Here is a 24,019-nt window from a genome sequence, read left to right as displayed (position 1 = left end):
TCTTTACAACTGTGTATATTTTAATCCATTTATTCCTAAAGAAGATTTGCACTGGCCCAGTACAGTTAGGTTTTATTTTGTGATATTAAAAGATGGCATTTTCTAAAAATACCCAGATTGCTCCAGGAATAGTTTTTAACATCAGAAGACACAGACTAAAGTTGGAAGGGAAAAAACTTATTTGAAAGTGAATTGTTGATAATATAGAATATTAGAATTCTAACATCATGAACACAACTTCAGTTAGACTTGTGCTCCTAATGCCCCTAGGTGCTTTTGGAAAACCGCACCCTAAACTGATAATTGCATTGTACATTGAAGATACCTATCAAATTCCTGGGTCTCTACATGATTGTTCCAAAGTTATTACTTGGTCTATTTCCTAAGTTCAAGGGAAAAAATAAGAAAAGGCTCCACATAATTAATGATGACTAAAGCATTTATGGCAGTGGAATAATATTCAGAAACAGAAAGGCTATATTATGAAGCAGCTTGTACTATTGGTGAGATAATTTTCAGTTGATGTCACGAGTAGGGTCACAGTGATATGACAATTATCTTCCATCTATAGCACATTTCATCAGAAGGATCAAAGGGCTTGATAAAACCATACATAGAAATCATTTCATCCAACGTGGAAGGGAAATTACACACCATCCGTTATTCTTCTTTGAAGATATCATTTGACTGGATCCCTGCTCTTTGGTCTCAGATCTCTTACACCAGACAGGTTAGAGTTCCACTAGTTCTTCAAGATTTTTAACTCCTTACAGCACTGGCAGTTCAGCTCTATTCAGAGCCTAACAGCTGGTAATTCAGTGCCTCAAGAACATTGTTTCAGCTCTTTGATGAGCAGGAAGCACAGAGTTCCCCAAACCCAAATGTTAAATGTGATAGCTGACAAACTAATATTTATGCTGTTTAGACAACCACTTGGGACGGGGATGGGACACTCTGCCAGTGGGTTTCACAGATATTTGCTGACATAAAAGGAATGGTGAGACTCAGAAGTCTTAGGTTCTATTCCAGACTCTGGAAAGCAGTGTGCTCTTGTGGCACAGACTTTTCTACCTAATATCACTTACCTTCTTAGCTCACGTGAGAGAGGTCTGCGTGATGGAGCTAAAGATTCCAACACTGCAGATTCCCCATGTGGGTGTTAATATGACGCCACATGATGGAATTTGTATGTTCAGTTTCCTCTTTCAAACCCTCACGAAATTACATACAAAAAATTATTTAAAAAGAATATTACTACAGTTGCAAAGTCAAGCCCTCAAAAACTAGGAAATGCCAGAATTAAGGTTGCCTTAACCTAAATATCTGATGAGAAGGCAGGGCTTTGGAGCAGAGCCTGGAGCTGGAGCATGGAGCAGTGGAGCTGCAGGTTCTAGCCTGGAACTGGAGCAAAGCCGGAGCACAGCTCCAAAGCCCTGCAAGAAGGGACATAAATGTGAAGACTAAATTCCAACTCTTAAAATCTTACATTTGGTCTGTGTTAAATTACAGTTATGAAACACGGACATCCAAAATATTGATAATAAAGAAATTACAATCCTTTGAGTTATGGTGTTATAGAAGAAGTCTGAAAATACATCATGAACAGACCAAGTAACCAAAAAAATAGTATTGGAAATGACTGAAACTCAGCAAACGCTAGTCAGAAATCTTATGAAAAGAAAGATTCAATTTGCAGGACAAATTTTAAGAGATTCAGCAGTCAATACATGTTACGGGTACTGGAAGAGAAAGCGAACAGAAAAACACTAAGCAGAAAAAGATGATCTTGGACAGAGGAGATGGTATAAATGGTGGATCAAAAGGATTATTTATCCACAAATTGATTAGCAGAGGATGATACAGAATGGGCTACCATAGTTGTAAACCTCCAGTAACAGAGATGTGTGTGTGCTTTATGATACAGTTTTTAATTACATGATCGCATACTAATTTTTTCACAGGACTCCTGCTTCATTCAATGTGAATGATGGACCTCCTCTGGAGCTGAATAAGGGCTGTCTTGTCTGTAAGATCCCTACCTGATTTGTTACAGAAGCTCGGAAGCTATGCAGTGAATGAGGCAGGGATCGGCAGGAAGAGAAAGGGCAGTCTCATGGTAAAGACCGTTGAACGCTGCCCCGGAGAAATGACTTCTATTCTTGCTTCTGCCACAGAGTTCCTACATGATGCCAATCAAGTCACTTAAGATAAACTTTTCAGACATGGTCATCAACTGTGTATGCCTCACATACTGGATGCTCAACTTGACACCCTGCAGTCTGATTGACAAAAGGGCTGAGCACTCTCAACTGCAAATAAAGTCAATGGCAACTACCCTCTGATCACATGAAGTGCTATATAATGCTAAGTACTCTGAAAAATTAGGTCCTAGGTGTCTTTTTACCCTAATATTTCTTAGCCTCAGTTCTCCATCTGTGAAATGGAGATAAATAATACTGCCTCATCTCACAGGGGTCTTGTGAAAACAGCTTCATTACTGTTTATGAAGCACTCAGATAATATAGTGGAGAATGCCATAGAGGAAATTAATAATTCTGTGTTCAGAGCACTCACTGAGGCAGGGGTCCTCTGGGAAAAAAAATAGTATGTGTTCATTTAATTAAAACTATCACGATGCATATGCACAAGGGGGCCGAATTAAGGTTGCACGGCAGCTTAATTAACATTTGGGAAGTCTTTTGAGACCCTAAAATGAAACTGCATGTGAAATTCTTCCCTCTCACTCTTTCCTCTCCCCCGCAGTTCAGGAGGCCTGTGCAACACTTAAGACTTCTTAAGAGAAGTGGAACATTGGGCCTTTGCATGTCCTTTACACAGAGTTTTGTCTGATAATCACAATCTATTACTGTTACTCCTGCAAAAAATAGCATGGCATTTTTACCAAGGTAGTCAGTACCTCTATACTAGAAAGACAGAATATTAAGCAACGGAGGGCCCACTAACAGCAGTCAGACACTAATTCATCATTAACCAAGAAAAGATGCACACCCCATACTTATTCATTACCACCATTTCCTGCAGTACAATATGAATCAGGAGCCAAAAAAGACGAATAGAACTTTTAAACTACACTCAAAATCTCACAATAAACATGGTCCTTTTTCTGAAACTATTACCCATCAAATTGTTCTGCCCCAAACAAAATATTAGGGTAATCAAAATATTTTAATTGTGCCCCTAACATTTGTTAAATCATATTTTTTTCATAACATTTATCAGGTTGATAGAATCATAACAGTTAGAACTGAAATGCCCAGTTTTATAATCAGTCATTTCTCTCACAAAAAATGTAGTGCTTACACATTGGTTTCTTAATTATGATTCAAGAGTTATAAATACATTCAAAAAAGATTTAATTATATCATGAAAGATAAAAATGTTTTAGTCATCCAGCAGTATGAAAGTTTAAAAGGTGAAAAACACAGTCAAACTTATTTGAAAATAAAGACTTTAAATCATAGTTACTGTATGTACCTTCTACATAACGGTGACGAAAAACATCATCATTTATGACACTTGCATTATGGAAGTCCTTCATAGAGAGCTGTAGGCAAAATTTCTATCCTGTTTTAATAATGGATTAAAACAACAAAAACCCCTTTGTTTAAAAATTAAACATTATTTAAATATTAAACATTAAATTTTATTTTAATTGTTAAATAAATAATGAAAACAAGTTAGAAATGTATGTACTGTCTATTACATAGAGCTCCCATATGACCCATGTCACAAATGATGTCAGCTTAAAGTAACAATAGCCTCTCTGCTTTTTACAATGCATATAACCCAACTTCCAGAGCTCATGACTTCTTGCCATGGGAATGCCTAGAGTATCAATACACATCTTTTATGTGCTGCTGAAATAAAAGCTGCTCTTTCAAAGGTTATTATACTAGAAAACCTACATAACAATGTGCTGCAGTGTTCTTATCACTGCAAGATTAGATACCTGGACTATAGATTGAGAGAAAAAATATGAACAGGAAATTAGGGAAAAGACACACAGAAAACACTCTCCTTTCAAACATTATGTATATTTCCAGGATGGGGTCTAAATACCGCAAGAAGGAATAACCTTTTGATATTGCAGTAGTGCCCAGAGGCGGCAATCAAGATCAGGGCCCCACTGTGCCAGGTAATGTATGAACACAAAAGGAGAAGCAATCCCTACCTCCAAGAGCTTACAACTTTGATTTCTTACTATCATTAAGGATGAATGAATCCATAAGATGGAACTCTGCTTGCATGGCTATTTCTAGGCCCTGGCACTAGCCCTAGCCACACTGAAGAACTAAGGGTATGTCTACATCTACAATTTTGCAGCGCTGGTTGTTACAGCTGTATTAGTACAGCTGTATAGGGCCAGCGCTGCAGAGTGGCCACACTTACAGCAACCAGCGCTGCAAGTGGTGTTAGATGTGGCCACACTGCAGCGCTGTTGGGCGGCTTCAAGGGGGGTTCGGGGAACGCGAGAGCAAACCGGGGAAGGAGACCAGCTTGCCCGCGGTTTGCTCTCGCGTTCCCCGAACCCCCCTGCAAACCGCAGGGAAGGAGACCTGCTTGCACGGGGGTTCGGGGAACGCGAGAGCAAACCGGGGAAGGAGACCAGCTTCACCGCGGTTTGCTCTCGCGTTCCCCGAACCCCCCTGCAAACCGCAGGGAAGGAGACCTGCTTGCTCGGGGGTTCGGGGAATGCGAGAGCAAACCGGGGAAGGAGACCAGCTTCGCCGCGGTTTGCTCTCGCGTTCCCGGAACCACCCAGCAAACCGCAGGGAAGGAGACCTGCTTGCTCGGGGGTTCGGGGAACGCGAGAGCAAACCGGGGAAGGAGACCAGCTTCGCCGCGGTTTGCTCTCGCGTTCCCCGAACCCCCCTGCAAACCGCAGGGAAGGAGACCTGCTTGCTCGGGGTTCGGGGAACGCGAGAGCAAACCGGGGAAGGAGACCAGCTTGATTACCAGAGGCTTCCTCAGGTATGCTGGGATACCTGCTTATTCCACGGAGGTCAAGAACAGCGCTGGTAAGTGTCTACACTTGATTACCAGCGTTGGATCACCAGCGCTGGATCCTCTACACCCGAGACAAAACGGGAGTACGGCCAGCGCTGCAAACAGGGAGTTGCAGCGCTGGTGATGCCCTGCAGATGTGTACACCTCCTAAGTTGCAGCGCTGTAACCCCCTCACCAGCGCTGCAACTTTGTGATGTAGACAAGCCCTAAGGCAGCTCACAAATAAACACATGGAATATAACATTTAAATTCAAGTGAGGGCCACAGAGAAGGTACATGAAGGAAAAGGAAGAAAAAAGGTGAAAATAGCAAGACCAGTGGTTATACACCTAGGATTGTGCAAACTTTAAGGGCTCTTATCTTTCCTCCTCTTATTTCTCATAGACAAGACAACAGATGTGAGATTTTAGAATAGACCCGAATGCAGTGAAGTAGATTATTTGGTAAATAATTTTGAGACAGGCATTCTAAACATAAAGAGCAGCACAAAATAAGGTGTGGGAACTGTAAGAGAAGGAAAAGAAACAAGCATTGAGCTGGCATCACTACAGAGTGGAAGAAAAGCTACAAGAGAGCAGGTCAGAAACATAAGCACATGCTGACCACTGTAAAATCTAGAAGGCAAAGACAAGAAGTTTGAAATTAATGTTGCATTTCACGGGGAACCAGTAATTTAAAGGGTGGGAGTGGAGAGTAACATGGTCAAACCAGAAATGTTTTGCGAGTTTCATTTCATGTCAGCCTCATTGACTGGACAGGGTAGGGATAGTCCTGAAAAGGACAAGACTGCAGTATTTAAGCAAGAAGATGATTAGGGCATTGACAAGAACTTTGTCCACCAGAGAAGAAAGGACAAGGTGTATTTTTAGAACAAACATTGGAGTAAAAAGTGTCAGAATTGTATATGTGAAGGAAAGGGAGAGATGAAAATAAGTCTCATCTTATGGGCTCGAGTCACAGGCAGAATGGCTATAATCTAGATCATAATGGAGAATAGACGTAAAGAAGAGGATCTGGGAGAAAGAATTTTAAGCCTGTCTTTGGCCATGCTAAATTTGAGGTTGTAGAGAAGAATCTTTCTATGTACAGTGCAAATCCATTCACATTAATATAAAAATATATCGCCTTAATCAATATACCTAGTAACAAATAGCCACGTACTATTAAAGTCAAGTCAGACTATTAAAATACCTTACATTCTTTCCCTCCCAGCAAAAAATTCAGCTGTGAGTTATGCCAAGAGATGCTGAGATGAATTAAGTGTTTATGAAGAGAGACACAATTGTTGGATGTACAGTATAAATTAGTCACTTCTATGAAAACTGAAACACAAACCAACTTTCCATGAGGAAAACAGTCCCAGCTTTCATCTAAGCAGCAGGGAGCATTAAAATGTACCAGCTGGAGCGTACCTTTCTTCTGGCATGAGTAAATATCAATAAAGTGTGAGGATAAACAATAGTGATTGCATTGCAGCGAATGGTTTGGATAAACAAAAACTAGGAGGAAAAAGAACAAAAGGAATATAAAAATGCAAATATTGTCTCCAGTGACTCATAACATTCCTACCCGTAACAGAATTTTATTCTGCCAGGATTTATTTTATATTACAAGACAACAAATCTTTATCTGTATGTAAATCTATACTTCATCTCAATATAGGCTGTTTCTTTTCAGGTTATGTGATGGCTAGATAAAGCTTCAGGTTTAAAAAAAAAAAAACAGATGTCATGTTCAATCTTACCCACAAAAGATTACTCAAGTATTTTAAAACTGGAAAAGTGTGTTCAGATATACTTAGGCACCTCTTTGTTATTTTTAAGTGGACCTTAAAAAAGAAGCAGCATTGCTCAGTTTTATAAGTAGAAGCTTTGAAAAGATGGGGACTGTTGCTTAGCCTTAATCAAACCATACAGGACGTAAGGGGGAGTTCCTTTGCAGTCTTCCCTGTTCATCTCTGGAAGTAGTAGACAAGGGTGCTATTTCCCCCTCCCCTGCCAATGCAGGTCGACAGGGAGTGGCCACAGCCTTGATTCCAACTTCTTCACCCCGACACCAGTCAGGACAGTGGGCTGGCATAGGAAGAGGGAGTAATTTTTACTGATAAAGGAGAGTAGCAAATGATTTCCTACTAGGAACCAGGTGGGAGAAAATGTGGGTTCCTCTTAGGGTGGTACAACACAACAGGACTGGTTTTAAGGCATAATCTAGATGTCTATAAACAACATCTACTAATTCAGTTTGAAAGGTCAGATTTCTATTAAAATCTAACTATACAATGCTAGTTTAAATCTACCCTCCCAATTTTTGACACGAAGACCTCTCTTGTCGCGTCAAGTCCAGCATTACCCAATCCTACTCTGGCAGAAAAAAAAAATCTGACAATCTGCATTTATTTTATAAATGTAACAGGTAAGTAGGTTCCTAGGAAAAACAGCCATTTCCATAAGTAAAATAGCATATACACAAACTGTACAAAAATAACAGAGTATAGCAGGCCAACAAGTGCTCTTTTACTCCGATTTTTAAAAGGGGAGTGGTAATCTTGGGTTATGTTACTCAAACTGAGTATTAGTTGCTCTCAAAACCATAATTCATAAACATCTTTCTTTGAAATAAACGGCTTGTTTTAAAATGTCTTCAGAAACTGCTACGGTCTACCTGTAAGAATTAAATTACCAATAGTAGGATAATAGAATATTAATCAAAGCTAAAACATACTGCTTATCCACATAGGCCACATTAATAAACATGCTCCAGTACAAAGAAGAATTTGCTTTACTACACAAAATGGAAGAAGATCGCCATCTGCTGGCCATTACAATAAATTGCAGAGGCACCAAGAAACACACTGAAAAAGGTTCACACTTTTAATATTTATTTACTGAGCACTGACAGCATGTTCACCACTGTAAAAACAAAGGAAGACATGTAACAAAGTAATAGAGACACATTATACATCAACTATTCCCATGAAATATTGTTTCTTTTTACAGATAACAAAGCTCCATTTGGCCCTTCCTTACCCTTTGCATAGCTTAAATGTTTTAAATATTTTCTCTTTTATACTCAGTTTATGTGAAGTGGAAAATCACTTTATGAATTTAACATGTAACTCAGAAGAACTGCCAAGTGTAAAAGTAACCTAGGTTTTCTCCTCCATTTTTATTCCTCTTCAAAAATTTAATGCACAAATTAAAGTCCCCTCCCCCCACAAAATAGATGTGTTCTTTGAATGGAGTACCCACTTCTAGAAGTGAGTATCTTGTGCTTTTGATTGCCTGCTAGCCATTAGCTGTAGACTAATGCTACACTGCCAAAGAACACCATCCATGATCATGCTTTACAGGACAACATGTATTTAAAGCACTTGGAACAGGTGAATGTGATCGGGAACAGTCAACATGCCCGACCAACCTGATTGCCTTCTATGATGAGATAACTGGCTCTGTGGATATGGGGAATGCGGTGGACGTAATATACCTTGACTTTAGCAAAGCTTCTGATATGGTCTCCCACAGTATTCTTGCCAGCAAGTTAAAGAAGTATGGACTCAATGAATAGACTACCAGGTGGATAGAAAGCTGGCTAGATCGTCGGGCTCAACGGCTCCATGTCTAGTTGGTATCTGGTATCAAGCGGATTGCGCCAGGGGTCGGTCGTGGAGCTGGTTTTGTTCTACATCTTCATTAATGATCTGGATGATGGGATGGATTGCACCCTCAGCAAGTTCGCAAATGACACTAAGCTGGAAGGAGAGGTTGATAGGCTTGAGGGTAGGAATAGGGTCCAGAGGGACCTAGATAAATTGGAGGATTGGGCCAAAAGAAATCTGATGAGGTTCAACAAGGACAAGTGCAGAGTCCTGCACTTCAGATAGAAGAATCCCAGGCACTGCTACAGGCTGGGATCTGACTGCCTAAGAGGCAGTTCGGCAGAAAAGGACCCGAGGATTACAGTGGACGAGAAGCTGGATATGCGTCAGCAGTGTGCCCTTGTTGCCAAAAAGGCTAAAGGCATATTGGGCTGCATTAGTAGGAGCATTGCCAGCAGATCAAGGGAGGTGATTATTCCCCTCTATTCAGCACTGGTGAGGCCACATTTGGAGTATTGCGTCCAGTTTTGCCCCCTACCCCTCCACTACAGAAATGATACAGACAAATTGGAGACAGTCGAGTGGAGGGCAACAAAAATGATTAGGGGTCTGGGGCACATGACTTATGAGGAGAGGCTGAGGGAACTGGGCTTATTTAATCTGTAGAAGAGAAGAGTGAGGGGGGATTTGATAGCAGCCTTCAACTACCTGAAGAGGGGGTTCCAAAGAGAATAGAGGTAAGCTGTTCTCAATGGTGGCAGATGACACAACAAGGAGCAATGGTCTCAAGTTGCAGTGGGAGAGGTGTAGGTTGGATATTAGGAAACACTATTTCACTAGGAGTGTGGTGGAGCACTGAAATGGGTTACTTAGGGAGGTGGTGGAATCTCCATCCCTAGAGGTTTTTAAGGCCCTGCTTAACAAAGCTCTCGCTGGGATGATTTAGTTGGGGTTGGTCCCGCTTTAAGCAGAGGGTTGGACTAGATGTCTCTTCTAACCCTAATCTTCTATGAAAGTGCAATTCTACTCTGAAAAGTGGCTTTGAAAAAAATGTCACAATGGAGTTCCACATTTACTGTCACAATTTTAATATTGAATTTGCTCAATTTAGAAGTATAATGAGGCTTATTTATTTACCATCATGGCAAACACAGACTGAGATCTGAAAATTATGTGATGCTCTTTTTGCATCATGTATCTTCACTTGCTGTAAAGATTCCAAGGCCAAATGCTGCTCTTTAGTTACACCCATGCAACCCTGTTGTCCTCAGAGGATATCATAGAATCATAGAAGATTAGGGTTGGAAGAGACTTCAGGAGGTTCTAGTCCAATCCCCTGCTCAAAACAGGACCAACACCAACATAATCATCCCAGCCAGGGCTTTGTCAAGACGGGCCTTAAAAACCTCTTAGGATGGAGATTCCACCACCTCCCTAGGTAACCCACTCCAGTGCTTCACCACCCTCCTAGTGAAATAGTATTTCCTAATATCCAACCTAGACCTCCCACACCTCCCCACTCCTCAGTGTCATCTGTGCAACTTTGTTCCCTGTGGTGGCCCAGGCTTAACTAGATGCATAATCTGTGCAGATGGTCTGGCACGTAGAATTTAGTTAACAATTCTTCTGCTGATGTGCAAGTCAGAAAAAGCAACAGTTTCATACTGCCTGAACTGGGTTGATTCTGCAGGGATAACAGCAGTAAAAGGTTTTCCCCCCTCTAAAGTAAGCAGATATAGTAAGTAAGTAAACAAGCAAGCAGATATCTGAATACACATAGAGACCAGATCTAATGAGTAACGGGGTGTCATTTTTACAATCACTTAACAGACTGCATGGAACTTTAGAGGGATTCTCAGGTACCAGATCCAACATCTATCTTCTTAGTAGCCACAACAGCTGCCCATTATGGTCTAGAAATATATCTTAGTGTTATGTAGAACACAGAAAAGTAAAATGAGGTAACGACTCTCCACCACCACACATCCCCGTGCAGTTGCATAGGACCTATCTGGACTCTGGGCCCAGATATGGGTAGAGAGAAGAGGTTGTGCTCCCTGATATTCCTCCCTGCAAGCAAGTCAGAGGAAAGAGAAAAGGAGGGGGTGGGAAAGGAGGGCTGAAAGTAGATGGAGGTATGGCTCCAGCCCACATCCCCCACATGCTGACTACCAGAGTGGGTTGGATGCAAGAGGGGAGGAGTATGCTGCATCTTGTACAGTGCTAATGCAACATATTTCAACCCCCTTCAACCCACTCTGAGAATAAAAGGAGTGCTAAAGAGGAAACATGTCTCAGAGAGGCATCTTTAAAGCCCAAAGCCTTTCTGGTTCTATTTTTAGGGTGGCACAGCTCCACACCACCCCATATTCAAGGGTGGCCAAGCCTAAAGGGTTAATCGAGCCATATGTATTTTATTTTCCTTTTCTAGTTAGACATTTCTTTTTGGGAAGCAGCGTCAAGATGTATGACAAAACCTAGAAGAGTGCCATGGTAGTTCCGGGACTCTCATGGCAACTACTGATATTCTGCATCTATGCTTGGCATCTACACTCAAGATAAGAAGTCCATATCAGTGAGCATAAGTGAAGGCAACCGAAAGACCAACTAAGAGTATCAAATGTGATACATGTGTTATCTCGGGTTTAATGGACATTAAGACATTCCGAAATTTTAAGTCACTGTTAGAAGGACGTGAAGCCATCTGGTAAAATGTTTAGTCCCTAAGTGACTGACTTAGGAGCCAAAAATCATGTTTATTTTTCTACATACTTTCAATAAGACTTCTGAAAGTTTTACTACTCACCTATCAATTTGTGCCTGGATTAAAAAAAAGTAGCCTCCACAGGCAAAAACATTTGGGTAAGATGAGAGAAAAAATAGTGGATTTAAAAACCAAAGGCTCAGTGGTGTGCAAATGCATGAGAGGTATAATATTGAAATCTTATAGCAAAAATGTCAAATTTGGTTATGTCTAACACTGAGCACCTAAATCAACTCTTAATCATCTAAATATAAACAAGGTGCGTGTTCAGTGCCTCTGCAAATTGGGTATCTAGTGTGAAATCATGGCCCTACTGAAATCAATGGCAAAACACCCACTAAAGTCAACGGAGTCAGGATTTCACTCCTAACTGTAAGCATTTAGACTTGAAAATTGTGGCCAATCTTTGCTATCAGAGCATAGCCACCTTTGAACTACTGCACTGAGAGAAAATGTCTGCTAGCAGAACACAGGAAGATGTTCCAAAGCCTTACACAGGATTTAGACACGAAAGAGCTGCTTAACAAGAGCCCCAAGAAAAAGACTTCAAAAAGACTGCATCTTTAATAATGAAAAATAAAAAAGGGCTAGCACACAAACAGCATAATCTAAAATGTTATTAGAAATGCCTCACATACAAGAAGGTCTAAGTAAAGGAAGATTTTACAAAGTGATCAAAAACATACTAAGAGGGAAAAATCTTTTAAGATTAAAAGAGGTTTTTCAAAGGACAAGTAGAAGTGGTTGTAAAATTTATGAGGCGGCATTAAACTTCAGTTCCAATTTGCAATAAATTATTCACTATAAAAATACATGTGAAATAAAAGTTTCTTGTGCACTTTTCTGTTTGTTTAGCAGATTTTTATTTATTAATTTGTACTGGATCAACTGGAGGAGATAAAACTACACCAGTTGACATCTCAAATATTACCTCATCCTCATATGTATGGTTAAAGGAAGAGCTATAGATTTAGGGAAGACTGCAGAAGAATTTGCAGTTTGAAGAAGAATACAGCCCAGAATAGCATGCTTCCTTACATGCATGAATTAAATATAAGGGAAACATAAGTAAATCTATTTTTCTAACAGAGAACGTATCAATAAAAACAAATCCAAAAGACGTTTCTAGTCAAAACATCACATTTGCCAAGGTAACCAATTTGCTAAAAGAGAGATGTCAGTTTTATATTTAGTTCATTAAGGAAAGTCAGGTTAGGCACCCAGAGATCTGATAGCTGATCAATACTCTCAGCAACTCCAAGTGTCAATCTGGAGACCTGACTGTAATTCAGCGAGCTGTTCCCAAAGCTCCTAAACTGATTATATTAAAAAGTTTCCTGCAGAAGTCAACTAATCAACTGTTTTTCCATATTACTAGGCTATCCCTCACATCAGTAGATTGTTTGTTCCTTTTCCACTTTCACTGTTTAGTTAAAACTATTTTCCAGTGTCATGGACAAAAGAGCTTTCACACAATAATAAATAGGTCTATAAAATATCATAAAATTATATGTCAAAAAGCTCGGAGCACAAAACAAACTGAAGACAGAAGTAAGATCAACACAATATACACATCTTGTTAAATTTTATATAATGTCATAAGATGATTCCTGTTCTAAAACATATACCATATTTTGATCAGCAACGTCCTAAATAATTGCCCAGAACCAGTGTACTCCCCAAGATCCCGAATCTTGGGAGACCTACAAGAGAAGCTTGCACTGATTCCAAGGCCCCTCCTTGACTCTACCAGTATGCCTCCATTGGATCTGCTTACTTCCACCCAAAGTCCTAATCTAGGCATCCAAAGTTAACTCCCTCTGAGGCCTTGGGCTTTTCAGTTCAGTGTACCTATCTCTCAAATGATGTAAAATATTCACTTACACACATCGCAAGAGGGTTGTGAAGATTTTCTGATCTCTAAAGGCTTTCAAGAATGCACTTATCAGAGAAGGAGTAGGCACCTCCACCTGTAGTTAAGGTTGACCAACACTTTCTATTATAAGACCCTGCTTTCAGTTACTTACAGAAAACGTTGCAAAACTTTAACCATTCAGGCTGAAATTTTCCTTGCTGGCTGTCTGCTTTAGGCTGAATGTTGGGTTTTTTGTATTTTTTCACTTCAGCAAAAACCATTCAACTGTTTCTCAGAGCAAGATTAGGAAAAATAAATTGTTTTGCCCATGTGAATAAAAATTCTTACAATCATTTTGCTGAGAAGTTCTAGCACCTCCATGCTTTGGATCAGAGACTTAAAATTGGCAGAGAGGACACACTGGTGTGAGAGATTTACCTTCTGCCATCTCTGTGTTCTCCATTAAACTGCCCAAATATAGCCAAATTATAAGCTTCTCAAAAGTTTCAGTTTGCAGATGCTCCGTAGAGACTTGTTAGAGTTTGGCTGCTAAATTTCCTAAGAGTCTGCACTGAGCATGCTCCGAGTCCAGGGCTCCTGCAGAGAGCAGGCTTTTCCCTGCAATTGCTCTTCTTGGCTGTGGAAACCACTGTGAAGCCAGGCACAGGAACTGAAAACAAGGAGACACTCTCCTGTGCTTCTCGATGCTCAGGGTACAAGGAGGAAGAGGAAACAGAGTGATTTGAATACCTCGCGAAGGGAGAGGAAGGAGAGGGAGGATTGCAGAAGCCAGAGGGTGGGAGAGAGGGGAGGGCAGGAAAATTGAATTGTAGCAGTGGAGGAGGGAAAATAATTTGTAATTAAAGACTATCATGGTGCTTACTCACAAAGGGCCGAATTAACATTGTTCAGGCAACCTTAATACTGACACTTCCAAACTTTTGAATGATTGACTTTGCAACCTTAATGTTTTTTTAACATGTTGTTATATACAAAAAACTAGCACTTTACAGTAAGATTATGTCCAATTCGACATGTTAATAAGCATTATTTATAGATCAGATTTTGAATTCTTACCTGTGTACAAGTGGTGATGCTACCAAAGCTGACTCCTCTCTAGAAGAGAATTTCCATGATTCCCCCAATTTTGATTCACTTGTTCCTAGTTCTCCCATGACCCAGTCAGGTAAAGCTTCTGGGCTACCACTCTGTGCTCTCGTTGAATTTGGTTCATCAAAATAGATTGACTATATTTAAAAAAAATTAAAGATCCAGTTAGTCAGAAAAGATAAACGTTGTAAGATCTAGACAAAAAAAAAAAAAAAAAAAAACCCAGGAATATATGCACCCTTTTTTATCATCATCATCACCACTTGCTTGCTGGTTTGGTAGCAGCATAAAGAATGCAATTCCATTCCAGTAAAGTCAAAGGGAGTTTGCCAATAAGTTCAGTGAATGCATGCTTAAAATAGGGGGCCAAGAATACTGAGTCCTGGATATAAGGGAAAATAGTTATAAGTTTACATAGCACTTACCACCACAGAACATCTTTGCACAGCCTGTATTACTGATCACTAACAAAACTGTTCTATGAACAGTGTCATAAATTGCTAACTTGCTCTGAAGAGCAGGATCAGGCTTAGCTACATACCATGTTAGGAACCAGTTAGGGACCAACCTTCCTGTACTAATCAGCCACCTTATGATCCAGATCCAACTGCCTCTTCCAACAGCAAGATTCACAGCCCAATACTTCAACCCCAGCATCCCCATTACCTTGGGGCCCTGCTCATCATGAAGCCATCCTCAACACGCAGAGAGAACATTGTTTTGAAACATTTAAAACATTGTTCTAAAACATTAATTGTTTTTAGTTTTGGGCATTAAAGTTGGAGAGGGAAGAGGAAAGAACAAACAAGGGAAAAAAAAAACTTTTGATGGCCTAAGGGATCAGAGGTGGTTAGTTTAGTATAGAAAATCAATATTTTTTCAATCCAATCATCAATTCATTATTGTTTAACCCAAACATATATAAAATTAAAACAACCCTTCAAAACTAAAAATTGGGTAGCAATACCACTGAGTAACACCAAAAAGCTAAATGCATTTTACAATAATAATAAATTAAAGAACTGATTTTCAGAAGTGCTGAAGTCAAAGGGAGCAGCAGAAAGTTCAGAATTTCTAAAAGTCAGGCCCTACCCTTCACAATGCCCATGTGAGCCATTATCCCCATACACGCTTTTTTTTTTAACATACATATAAAGTATTTAATTGATTTACCCATCTAAGTCTGTAACAAAGCCAGGAATACAACAGCCCTAAGCTTCAAGCACAAGACTCTCTTTCCTTTCACTATACCAATCTGAAGTTTAAGTCTAGCTTTGAAAATATTGATTATGTCCTTTTAAACATATTTTAAGTTATCTGTAAATATCAGTTAGCAACTTAATCAGATATCATCAAAAAGGTATGTTTCCACACTTCCTGAACTTCTTTTTTATTTGAAGAAGAAAACAAAACAGGTCACATAAAAAAAATTCACAAAGACCTAGAAATCTGTTTGCCAACTCCAGTTACAAATTATTAATGGAACCACAGTACAAGTTGTAGGCCAACATTCACTCTTTGCAATTCCACTGCAATCACTGCAGAATTTGATTCCATCTGTAACCAAGTGAATACTTAAATATACAATTTTTAAACTACATTTATGAACTACTCAAGTTTGTTCTCCATAAAAATGAAATAAATACCCACCATATATGAAGGCAAGGTTTTCAGTATTCCAGGTTCAGGTTTATGTGTAAAAGGGCCTTCTAGAACTCCTCGTTTCAGCATATGCAGCAACAATTTTGCATACAAGTTCCGATTCTTTCTACCCATAATTCCCGCACCTGCTCCTGAGGGCTCGCAGAGTTTTTTAATCCAGAGCGCACATCTCTGACGTTCTAGAAAAATACATTCCATTACAATAGACTTTCTCGGAAAACAGAACAAACCTAAGAACGGCAGAAGTTATGAAAGAACCACAGCACAACTTTGTAGACATCTCTCTCTTCAACCAAGAATTTAAGTTTTGCACAAGGGAAGTTTTAAGGTAGAACATGAAATTTTACAAGGATGTGTATATTTTTCATGGAAAGGAACTACAGGTCAAACAAAACACAAATGGAAAAATATAATTTATCCACTAGAATATCACAGAAAAAGAAAATTGAATTCCGTACTAACTTCAAGAAGAGTGCCATAGAAATACTTCCATGCTATACAGCTCAAACATATACTTTAAATTCAATTTGAAAACTTATAGACAGCCTGTGCAGTCAGATCATGGACAACTAATGTTATGTACTCCCAGAGTACTATATCACTTAAAGTTTATTTTGCTTTCTGAACCAGCTTCAATTTCTGAGTTGACCTAGGGTACAGTTCCATGCACGCTGCAGTAATCTAATCTTTCTATGACCAAAGTGGTAAGGTTCACATCCAAAAGAGAGTCTCAGTCTCCTAGTCAGGTATATATGAGTTAAAACCCTCCTCAACACTGTGGTTTGTGATATTCCAACATCAGCTTGCTACCCAACAACAACCCAAAGGTGCAAACTCTAGCTACAAATAGCAGGCACATATCCTCAACAAATATAATCTTCACCATAATTTCTAGTTGCTTATCCCCAACATTACCAGCAGCACCTCAGTCTTATCCAGATGGATGACAACCAGCTGGCTGAAACTCAATGCCCCCAATTCCAAGTGAGACACTGAGACAAGTGTTTGGCAGCACTAGCTGGGATATGCACAATAGAGAAGTAAAGTTAAGTATCAGCAGTCTACTGAAATTGCTGCAAGCCATTCCCTCCCAAAGTCCCCATGTATATGCTGAACATGAAGGGAGAAAAGACTGAACTCTGTGAAACACTATATAACAGCATGCTATAGGTATGAGGAACAATTTTCCAACCCCACTCTCTCAAGGAGGCCATCAAGGAAGAAATGGATTCACCCAAAAGCAGCCTTGCATTCTCCCAGTGCAAGCCATAGGAAAACCAAAACTAGCTCACAATTGAGGACAACTGAATCATCCAGCAGTATCAACATACACACACGCACTCGGTCTTCATCCATCACTAAGAAGTTATCTTCTACCAACACATTTCCTGTCCTGTTCCCAGAACTGCAGAAGGATGACAAGTGTCAAGGAAATCTGATGCTTCTGAATTATCACACTTCTTCCCATAAACTACCAAATATGGAAGATTAAATACAGTACTAAATGATAACCAGACTGCAAGGATCAAATGTTGCTTTCTTGAGCCAAGACTACAGACTAACCTCCTTAAAAGAAGATGGCACCCTGTCGTCCCTCTACCAACAATGAGCTTAGTTCTTCCCTGATGACATTTGCCAGTTAGGAACAAGGAGACAAAGCAAAAAGTTCTCCCAACACCTTTAGTATCTCAGTAAATGGCCAAATGTAAGGTCACATCTGAGAACAAAGAATGTAAGCTATTCTAACAGGATAGGAGACACTATCCAGGAAGCAGTGACTGAAAAAGACTTGGGTCATTATGGATAATCAGTTAAACATCAGTTCCCAGCATAATATTGTGGCCAAAAGGGGTAATGTAATCTTTCAATGTATAAGCAAGGGAATATTGAGTAGGAGTGGTGAGGTTATATTACCTCTGTATTTGGCACTATTGCATCTGCTACTGGAATACTGCATCCAGCTCTGGTGTCCACAATTCAAGAAGGGTGTTGATAAATTGGAGAGGGTTCAGAGAATAGCTTTATAGTGAGAGACTCAACAAGCTCAACCTATTTAGCTTATCAAAAAGAAATGTAATGGGTGATCTGGTCACAGTCTAGAAGTATCTACATGAGGAAAATATTGGATAGTAGAGGGTTCTTCAATCTAGCAGACAAAGGTATAGCCAATGGCTGGAAGATGAAGCTAGACACATTCAGGCTAGAAATAAAGCATAAAATTTTAACAGTGAAAATACTTAATCATTGGAGCAACTTCCCAAGTGCTGTGATGGATTCTCCAAGACTGGAAAGTTTTAAAACAAGATTGGAGATTTTTCTAAAAGATTCTAGTTCAAGCATGGCTATTGGACTTGAATCAAGAGTTAATACAGGGAAGTCATATGACCTGTGTTACGCAGGTCAGACTGGATGATCACAATAGTCCCTTCTGGCCTTAAACATCTATGAAACATCACTGGCCTAAACTCAGCTACATAAAATTTATCTTTCATTCCCTTCAGATCCAGCCGCCATCCCAAAATCCACTCATTTTTTCTGTAATCAGAAGTTTCTTTGCAGAGGTACTCAAATCAGCCAAGACATGAAGCCAGCTTGTTTAACTAATATGAATTATCACCCAAAACTAAAAACAAACAAAATAAAAAAGTGTAAGAATTCACAAAATTCTTTATGACTGTTAGGTAGCTTCAACCAAGACTTCCCACACCACTGTCCTAGATTAAGCAGGAAGGAAAACGGCTATCAACCAAAGCAGCCTGTGAAGGCAAAGCTGGAGAAGAAGACTCCTAGCACCCTTTATTGACTGCTGAAGATAAGAGATTATTTAAGAGATTATTAATACATACTATCAAACCCTAGTAGGAACAATGTTTTCCCTCAGGATTTTCCAGAAGAGTTCTGCTTCCATTAGCCTTTTCAGGACAAACCATAAAAACAGCCCTTCACCTAAAAGAAAAGGTGTGTGCCAGCCTCAGAACATGAGATAATGGTGGATCCATGGTAACAGTTAAATTTTCAAATGGATAAAGAGAGACACATTCCAGAACTAATTTCAGTGGATTCATATTTATGCTTAGTGTACAGGGTTCTACTATTATATAAATACTTTTGAGTCTCCATTCCAGAGAAGAATATTCTCTCTAATGTATGCTTCAGAGGTAAAATAAAGTTTGTTCTATTGAAAGTAATCTGATTACAGCATCATTTTAAAATGCTATGAAAACCTACTTCTGATCATGTCAGATCCTGCAAGGTATTGAGCATCCTTCTATTAAACTCAATGCAAGCTGAGAACTGTCAGTGCCTTCAGAATCATGCCCTCAGTTGCAAAATACAGTTTGCATGAGCATTAATATTTTATCATCCAATTTAAAGGCCTGAGAGAGAAGCCTTACTCAAACAAATCCTTCCATGGAAGACAAGACCACCTGTTAGATTCAGAACTATTAGTGCAAACAAAGGTTTGGAGAATCAGGCCCTTAATATGAAGATAAGAAGTGAACTGCATACTATTAAAAGAAAGTAATCACTTAGCTCATAAAATCACTCCTTAGCTGATACTTGTACTAGTAGTTTAAAAAGTTCCAGCGCTGGATTTATTTCTTTTATAAACATAATTGTATCTTGACAGATTGGTCTCTAAAAAAATGCTTGCAATTTTATAAATGGCATAATCTCCAAGACAAAGCCTATTTTAGTTTTAATTTCCACTGAATTCATTAATTGGAAAATACAGGAATTAATATATTTATGCAAAAGTACATTTACGTCATCAAAATAAGAAGGATGAGCTTGAATAAACAGTATTAACAAAAGGTGCTTAAAAGATAACCTAAAAATCAACTTTAAAAGTTGAGCACATATGACGATGCACTCTGCAACATTAGGTTTGTGGTACTTAATTTGTTATTTAGCAGAATGCATTTACAAATGCATACAGATGTCATTATTTTACACTCGAGATTCATAATATACCAAGATTCTGTAGTAAAACTAGAGTATTTCTGATTGTTATGTTTATTTACATGCAAATTCGTAGCACAGTTTACCTGATTTATGTGGTAATTTTAGCACAAATGGCTTCATATCTACAACATAGTGATCAAATTCCGCATCCAACTTCTCCCATGTTTCCTCTTCACTACTCATTGTGCACTTAACAGCCAACCTGCAAATTTTAAATTGAAATAGAGAAATTATATAAAACCTCATTGTTCTACAGATTACTATTAATCTACCTAATGTCTAAATGCAAATACTAACTTTTTGAGCTACCTAAAAAGAACAAACAATAATATAGCTATTTCATTAGCACTAAATTCACACACACACACACCTTTGCAAAGAGCTAACACTCCGGAAAGTTTGTCAAACAATATGTTTGTTTGATTTTGGAATGCTTATTGGAGAAAGAACAATAACCACCTAAAAAAGGCATTTGGCAAGATACAGGTCATAAATAAACCCATCTTATTACTCCCTAAAAGCTATTAAACTAGGTAATATTCATCCAAAAATAGCGTTTCCTACTTGGAAGTCAGTGACAAGATACCACTTACAAATGAAAACAATGTGTAAAGCAGGAAGAACAATATTACAAATAATATTTTGATAAAAAGTTATTTGGGAACAGAAGATATAGCTAAAATACAACACTCTGTTGTACATTTTTAAAAACAGTGATTTACTGATAAATTGTTGGGCAAAAGTCAACATGGTTTCTGTAAAGGGAAATCATGTCTTACTAATCTATTAAGAGTTCTTTGAAGAGGTCAACAAACATGTGGACAAGGGGTTGTTGACTCCCTCAAAGACATAGTATACTTAAGATTTCCAGAAAGCCTTTGACAAGGTCCCTCATCAAAGGCTCTTATGTAAATTAAGTTGTCATCGGATAAAAGGGAAGGTCCTTTTATGGACTGAGAACTGGTTAAAAGACAGGGAACAAAGGGTAGGAATAAATGGTAAATTCTCAGAATGGAGAGGGATAACTAGTGGTGTTCCCCAAGGCCCAGTCCTAGGACCAATCCTATTCAACTTATTCATAAATGATCTGAAGAAAGGGTTAAAAAGTGAGGTGGCAAAGTTTGCAGATGATATTAAACTGCTCAAGATAGTTAAGACCAAAGCAGACTGGGAAGAACTCCAAAAAGATCTCACAAATTTAAGTGATTGGGCAACAAAACAGCAAATGAAATTTAATATGGATAAATGTAAAGTAATGCACATTGGAAAAAATAACCCCAAGTATACATACAATATGATGGGGGCAAATTTAGCTACAACAAATCAGGAAAAAGATGTTGGCGTCATCGTGGATAGTTCTCTGAAGACATCCACGCAGTGTGCAGAGGCAGTCAAAAAAGCAAACAAGATGTTAGGAATCATTAAAAAGGGGATAGAGAATAAGACAGAGAATATATTATTGCCCTTATATAAATCGATGGTACATCCATATCTTGAATACTGCGTACAGACGTGGTGTCCTCATCTCAAAAAAGATATACTGGCACTAGAAATGGTTCGGAGAAGGGCAACTAAAATGATTAGGGGTTTGAAATGGGTCCCATATGAGGAGAGATTAAAGAGGCTAGGACTTTTCAGCTTGGAAAAGAGGAGACTATGGGGGAATATGATAGAGGTATATAAAATCATGAGTGATGTGGAGAAAGTAGATAAGGAAAAGTTATTTATTTATTCCCATAATACAAGAACTAGGGGCCACCAAATGAAATTAATGGGCAGAAGATTTAAAACAAATAAAAGGAAATTCTTCACACAGTGCACAATCAACTTGTGGAACTCCTTGCCTGAGGAGGTTGTGAAGGCTAAGACTATAACAGCATTTAAAAGAGAACTAGATAAATTCATGGAAGTTAAGTCCATTAATGGCTATTAGCCAGGATGGGTAAGGAATGGTGTCCCTAACCTCTGTTTCTCAGAGGGTGGAGATGGATGGCAGGAAAGAGATCACTTGATCATTACCTGTTAGGTTCACTCCCTCTTGGGCACCTGGCATTGGCCACTGTCAGTAGACAGGATACTGGGCTGGATGGACCTTTGGTCTGATCCAGTACAGCCATTCTTATGTACTGGGGGTTAGGAGAGAATCATACAAATGTCTTTCTTCCAAATTATCTATCCCATGATTTATAAATTCATTAGTTTCCCATTCAGGAGATTACATTTAGCAATGATCATGCTAACTGCAGCCTAAAATATATAGGGATGATGTAAAATGCAATGTGTTTGTGGGATTGAGGCCTATGTATGTATCTAACTTGAGACACACCAAGCCCCACTAGCCTTTGGGTCCATTGACAGTGAATAAACTTAAGTACATGCACAGATGTCTTTGGAGGATCAGGGTTTTATAATCCAATGCACTATTTACCTGTTTACATCTTGAACTGAGAGGGAAAGTCTCCTCCCTCACATACTATCTATCTCCTGGCTCCAACATTCAATAACATTCCATATCAAGAGGAAAATGTAGTTTTCCTCCCTCTTCTTCTCCTTCAACTATTTTTATGCAGTGTATACTATCATGTAACATTCTAATCTAGTATTCCATTTGTGCTGAACTGAAATTTGTAAATGCATATACTAATGTTGGTATTGGTATTAAACTGAACTGAAATTTGCAAATGCAGTGAGCCAAGGGTTCCTGTTATCATTAATTTCTATCTAAATTTTAAAATAGTAAACATTTTCTACATTACACTGCAAGATTATGCTAATTACAATGCTTTACAAGTAGTCTAGGGCTTGCTGTTCCCACTAGAAATTACACAAATAAATCATTATATATAAACACCCATCAGTGATATGCGAGACCCTTTGCGTTACTCAAAATTCAATCATTTTCCATCCAAGGGTAGGTTGCCCCCACTTCGTCATCTATATGTTCTGTGATTTAAGTATTGTTATACTACATATATTACAATGCTGCACTATTTGCCTCATACTAAACAGGTTCCCAACCCTTGTTAGCAGTTGGACAGATATATCACTATATGTATCTTACTCAGCCTGTCAACTTTCCAGCCACCAGCGCAGGTTTCCTTTGCTATCTCTTCCACAGATCACTTAAGCAAAGTGACATCTTCTAGCCACCTGTTCCCACCTTCCTACCCACTGCTAAGCATTTTGCAAACAAGCTGTCATACGCAACCCTGGAAGGTGGCCGCAAGGAAAGGAGTGATGCTATTTCTCCCCCTCTCCTCTCAGATTTATTTTTTCTACACTTTGCATCAGGTACCATCATGACATGTGATTTCCCCCACGATTTCCAGAGCTTTAACCACCTTCCCACCCCGCTGCTGGGATTTCGCACGTGGGGGAAGGCGATTTCCCTCCATCACTCCCCTCAACCCGTCTGCTGGGCCATGACCACGCAGCGCCATTTACCTCGCGGTCCACGACGTCGAGGCTTGGGCACGGCTCCCCCGCACTCTGGGGGTCTCCCCCGGGGCTCCCACAGCTCGCACAGCACCCAACGGGGGAGCTTTGGGGGCTGCTGCAGCAGGAGGGGACGGGGAGCACGAGGCCTGTTCTGGGGGGTCCCTATGCTGGTCGGGGGGGGTCTCAGGCTGGAGGGGGCCCTGCTCAGTACCCCCCGGTCAGTGGGGACGGAGCGTCCCTCTCCCAGGCACTGCTCGGCCTGGCACCCGCTGCGCCGGAGAGGCCGAGGCCGCTGCCAGCCTAGGAACCCGGCTAAGCAGCCAACGGTTCAAACCAACCCCACCCCGCCGCTCCCGGCTGCCCTGAGCGACAGGGCCCCGGCCCCGGCTTCCGTTTCCGTAGGCCGGGCTAGGCCGCGGGGGTTGCCATAGCTGCGACGCTACCGGAGCGAGCAAGGCCCCGGCTCTGCCCCGACTCTGCGCGGGCCGGCGGGAGGGGAGGGACGTTGTTGCAGGGGGGGCCGCGGTTGTGTTGGGGGCAGGTGGTTTCCGGAAATGCTGGGGCCGGGGAGCTCGGGGCGGGGGGCTGTGAGGGAGGGAGG

At 39.9% G+C, this 24,019-nt stretch overlaps 1 protein-coding gene across 4 annotated transcripts in view; it reads right to left on the bottom strand.

The window, feature by feature from the left end:
* The window catches only part of CEP112 (centrosomal protein 112), a 288,709-nt gene extending 265,075 nt beyond the window's left edge, over positions 1–23,634 (bottom strand). For 3 of the 4 annotated variants that reach the window (XM_050920641.1, XM_050920642.1, XM_050920644.1), the window contains exons 1-4: positions 23,425–23,515; positions 20,064–20,182; positions 16,003–16,193; positions 14,320–14,489 (exon numbers count right to left, since the gene is read on the bottom strand). In XM_050920641.1, the coding sequence (XP_050776598.1) occupies positions 14,320–14,489; positions 16,003–16,193; positions 20,064–20,163 (461 nt within the window). In that variant the 5' untranslated portion in view covers positions 20,164–20,182; positions 23,425–23,515. Of the gene's footprint in view, positions 1–14,319; positions 14,490–16,002; positions 16,194–20,063; positions 20,183–23,424 lie in introns of all 4 variants that reach the window. The other variant, XM_050920643.1, reaches the window with a different exon arrangement.
* Between the last annotated feature and the right edge of the window lie 385 nt (positions 23,635–24,019).

This window comes from Gopherus flavomarginatus, chromosome 12 (genome assembly GCF_025201925.1).
Source record: "Gopherus flavomarginatus isolate rGopFla2 chromosome 12, rGopFla2.mat.asm, whole genome shotgun sequence".
Lineage (NCBI taxonomy): Eukaryota > Metazoa > Chordata > Testudines > Testudinidae > Gopherus > Gopherus flavomarginatus.
The sequence above is the reverse complement of the archived record's forward strand: the minus strand, read 5'-3'. Positions and strand labels throughout refer to the sequence as shown.